Consider the following 5,129-nt stretch of genomic DNA (forward strand, 5'->3'; position numbering starts at 1 on the left):
AAGGCGAATTCGGTAAGGTCAGTTCTCAATGCACTTATAAACCAAGACGTGTTCATGGCTAAAACAAACAAAACAATGAGAACCAAAAGCAGTTCAATGGTTGATTGTGTGACGTATGTTGTCTAGGTATACACCAAAGCTCGACGGTTCAAAGATATCAAATTACTGATTGACCGAGTATATCTGATATATGTTCACTATGGAAAGTTCAAAGGGATATCCACTAATCCAGATGCAATCAATCTTTACTTATGAATCACACAATTTTTCATGCATATGTTTTAACAATAGCCATTCCCTATTCATGTGGGGGATTGTTGGGTTTTAAAGGTGTGAACAGGAAATAAGGGTTGTGACTCTCCTGAAGGGTTGTGGCTTTTCCGAAGGGTTGTGGCTTTTCCGAAGGGTTGCGACCTCTATGAAAGGTTTTGTCTTTTCTAAAGGGTTGTGACCGTTTGAAAGGTTGTGCCTTTTCCAAAGGTTGTGACCTTTATGAAAGGTTGTCTTTTTTTTCTAAAGAGTTGTGACCTTACCCTTTGTTGGCTATAAATAGAGAGGTTTTCTCCCATTTTTCTTCATCGAATTCTTCCCTTCTTTTGCATATATTTCTTACAAAACAAAATCGATTGATCGTTTCTGTGTGTGTGATTCGTTGCTGTCTTTTTGAGTACGTTGAAATTATTGAATTTTGAGGTACCGCTACTTCTTTAATGGTTAATCCATTTTATCTTGGGAGTAATTAATCTGCAACCTCGGGTACTTGAGGGGATTAAATTTCTTAAGGACACACAGTGGGTTCTGTGGACTCGGATAGTTCTTTGTTTTTCTTTTCATCTTTTATTATTTCTGATTTGCTAATCTGAATACAGGAGTCTAACACTTATAACAGGGGCCTTTTATGTAATTGGTAAAACTCAAGTCCTCTACTAGTTCTTTCTAAACTGAGACGTATAATTTATTAAACCAAATATTATAACTATGTTAAAAGATCAGCAGACGGAAATTATATTGGTTTGTCTCTAAGGAGAAAGTAGTCTTTCAACAAACTCTTCCAAACAATTCAAAAGTAGTTTTCTCATTGTCACGCCCCGAGCCTACACCCTGGGCGGGACCGGCACTCGGAGACCATTGCTGGCCCCAAGCGAACCCTTGGCCTGGCTTTTTTTAACTCAGCGGAAACCTACTCAACAGAATAACTCAATGCTATGCAGAGGCATAAACAACTTAAATGATACATATCTGGCCAAAAAGGCAACTCGAGTCTCAAAATAGAATACTTACATATATACATAGATAAGAGACTCAAAACTAACTGACTGACTGTCTATGAAGCCTCTAAAATACTTAGATGGATGTTGGGACAGACCCCACAACACCCTAATAAACAAAACTAAGAGAACAAAATAACTGAGCCCTTTGGAAGCAAGGAGGCTCACCACTGACTCTAGAGTGCTCAACTGGATCAACGGTGTGCAGGATGCTGATCCTGGGTACCTGCGTCTGCATCATAAAACGATGCAGGCCAACTAGCATCAGTACATGGAATGTACGAGTACGCGAGCTGGACCGCTAAAAACAACTTAAGCTTGAAAAGGGAACAAGAGATCACTTACCTTGACTCTGAGCGACTCATATACATAACTGGACTCAAAGTAAAGCAATAAGACACGAGCCACACATATAAAGCTTGTAAAAGAATGTAAACAACTTAGATCGTTAAGGATAAAATGACAACAAACTCCACTTTTCTTTTATAAACATAAAACAGCTTTTTGTGGGAGGTTCTTTAACCGACAACCACCACTACGAGCCTTAGTGATGATACAACGTTTTACCTCACGTTGCCAAAGGACCATCCTATACCTTGCCATCGATATAGGACCTTACTTTTGCTTAGTGGATCCACTAGCCTAATCTTGCGTGGTCATCTAAAAAGAATGATACGACAAGTCCCATGTTGGCGCATGGTTCTTATGGAGAGTTGAGTTAATATGAACTCGTGTCCCCAATTCGGTGCTCAATACTACTCCCAAAAATACTTTGGCTCATGCTTTTAAAATAACTTCTTTCTTTGATTGAGATACTTACTCAAAACTTAGCCCAAAGGCTCTTTTGGAAGACATGACTCCTTTCTTACTTAAATGTAAAAAACATTTAGAACTTCTTTGGGAAGTACATAGTTCCCTAATAACTTTGGAGAAATGGACTCGACTCTTTACTCCTTACTTTACTTAAACTCTATACTCTTTTACTTGACTTCTAACTTCACTTGACTTGGAACTGTCTTTCCTTGAATCGGAATTATGAATTCAAGGTGTTCGATCACATGTTATGGAGGATTCTTGAACGCTTAGGCGTACCTTGGAGTGTCGGAAAACAACTGTAAAACATAGGTATAACACTCTGGAACTTGCTGAGAAAGTGAGAAAAGGGATGGGGAAACTTGGCTGAGACTTCAGATTTCTGGTGACACAGGTGGGACTTACGGATGCCATCGACGGACCGTAGATGGACTTACGGTCCGTACTGCAGGTCCATAGATCGCGTCAGAGACTTTTCCCCAGAATTCATTTAAGAAAATGACTAAGTGTTGACCTACGGTCCTGACTTACGGTCCGTAGGTCAGGTCACGGACCGTAGGTCGCGACCGTAGATCGATGCCCCATAACCCCAACTTCTGTCCCAATCGACGGTTGACCAGTACGGACCGTCGATTGATCTACGGTCCGTAGGTCGGCCCGTGGATGGGGATCGACAGCCCAGAAATTTGCTGCGAATGATGGTGATTCAACTTTAAAAGGGGTCATAACTCTTAGAATCGTAATTCCCTCAACATACAATAGGTTTCAACTTAAATATACGACCCAATCATGTCTCACAACGTACAATAAATTCAACAACACCACCAACAACATCAACAACAACTAACAACTAACAACTTCAACACTTCAACAACAACTCCCAATCTTTTCTCAAAGCATGGAATAAACTTGGTGTGTGTGGGGGAAAGGATCAACCCACACGGAAAAACTCACATACCTTGATAGGGATCACCCCCGACGAAAATCCACAATGGTCTTGACAAATCTCCTCTTTCTTCTCTTCTTCTTCTTCTCCTTCTTCTCTTCTTCAATCTCAAGAACCCTAACTCTTTCTCTTTCTTTATAAAAAATGGGACAAAAATGATCCAAAGATCATCCTAATACAACAATATGAGCTCAAAAGAATTGGCTAGGGAAAAGACTAAAATGCCCTCAATGATTCCCGGACGGATTTCCTTGTCAACTGCCCAACTTTCAAAGGTCATAACTCCCTCATACGAACTCGGAATCGAGCAAACTCGGTGGCGTTGGAAAGGTCGTTCCACGAACTTTGCAACCATAACTGGAATTCCACCTAACTCATCCTGAGCTAGAATTTATGGCTGTTCAAAGTTGGCCAAAATTTCACATTTTCCATACTTAGCCAAAATTTTCCAAAACTTTAAATTCTTTCCAAAAAAAGAAAATTTCCAATTCTAAGCCTCTTCAATTATTTCATATTGCCGGATGTTACACTCATCGTCATGCTATTATTGATCTCTTGGAGATAAGAAAAATAGGAGACTCCCTTATGAGTACTAGTACAACTTAAAATTATCTCCAAAAACAGTTTTTCGTTAGCTACAAGCAAAATAGCAACGAACCTACGATGAAGTTCGTAGCTTGCAATATTTTTTATAGTAGTATATGCCCAAGTAATATAAAGGTTGTCATTTTACGTTAATAGTATTTATGCTTAATAACCATATGATGTATCCTTACTTGATGAATCTCATGTGATGTCGTTGTAATTTCCTCAACTCTAAGAGAATCCCTTCTCATCCTAGCTTTAATTTTTCCATATTTGTTGCTTCTTGACCAAGGAAAATTAATTAAAGCATCAAATTAGTTAAAGTGAGTACTGTTGTCCGTACAAAAAGTATAAAAGCAAATTAAAGATATGCAAGAGCAAAATTTTCAACTTACTCGTTGTTTTTTCCTTGCCTTATAAATACTGCTTCAATAAGAAGAATGAAAAAAAGTGCACAAACTAATGATTAGTTTTGTAAGATAAATCACTGCTTAAGTTGCTTGGATGTTTCCTAAACGTTATCTTGAAATGTCATTTCCATTATGATTAATTTGGCATGTTCTTTTGTTAAAATTTAAAGTAGATACTTGACCTTTTATTTGATATGTGTTTTCTTTTTCTTTTTGTATACGCATACCTTATATTTCCTCGTTTCCTTTTTACTTGTCCAATATTTTCGTTTTACTTGTCATTTTTACAAATCAAGAAAGGATAAATTATTTTTTTTGATATTATACCTTCAATTTATTAACATTAAATTAATGTCTTTGAAAAATATAGTGAGTAAAATGATAAACTTACTATAACAATCAATATTTTCTTAATAGATCTGTCAAGTCAAAATTTGATAAGTAAAAAAAGGGCCGAGGGAGTAGTCGTAGAGTTTATATCAAATATTTAAGTCAATTTTACACCCCTATATATTATAACAAGGTTTTCTATCTCCATAATTCACTTCCATTACACAAGCACTGAATACATACACTGCACACGAGCACTGATCACGCAAATTAATGGGAGCTAAACTCACTGTTATAGAAAACAGGTGCAAGGATGATATTGAAATTAGAGTTTGGGTTCCTCCGGCTCGACCAGACAGATTTCATAGCATTATCAGAATTGAAGCAAATGGTGGATGGAAGGAAGTGAATTCCAAGAATTTCATCCATGCAGACGCTACAATTCTTAATGATGATGATGAAGAAGAAGAATTTGTATCGTCTACGTTGTTAATGATTTATATTGATGGTGTTTATACAAGATATTACTTTCTTCCAATTCACTTAGTAAAACATGCGAAAGTCATCTGCGACATTAATGAAGATGGACTTTTTGTTATTCAAGGAATCAAACCAACATTCAATTTCTGCAGATTCAAGTAATTTGTTACAACTTCATATGTTGCACTTGTATTCAATTAAATGTTGTTTTAATTGATTTATTTATGAAACATTTTTTTTTACAGGGGTTGTGCCTATTTCCCTTATCTTAGAGGAAGCAAAAAGGAGATGATTTGA

At 37.1% G+C, this 5,129-nt stretch overlaps 1 protein-coding gene across 1 annotated transcript; it reads left to right on the forward strand.

Annotated features, from left to right (window-relative positions):
• Window positions 1-4,593: 4,593 nt before the first annotated feature.
• LOC125838587 (uncharacterized) lies at window positions 4,594-5,129 on the forward strand. Its single transcript, XM_049517645.1, has 2 exons — window positions 4,594-4,990; window positions 5,078-5,129. Exons 1-2 carry the CDS (start codon window positions 4,626-4,628, stop codon window positions 5,127-5,129), a joined length of 417 nt encoding a protein of 138 aa, XP_049373602.1. The 5' UTR covers window positions 4,594-4,625.

Source organism: Solanum verrucosum, unplaced genomic scaffold (assembly GCF_900185275.1).
Source record: "Solanum verrucosum unplaced genomic scaffold, falcon-dt-bn FXZP01000182.1, whole genome shotgun sequence".
Classification (NCBI taxonomy): domain Eukaryota; kingdom Viridiplantae; phylum Streptophyta; class Magnoliopsida; order Solanales; family Solanaceae; genus Solanum; species Solanum verrucosum.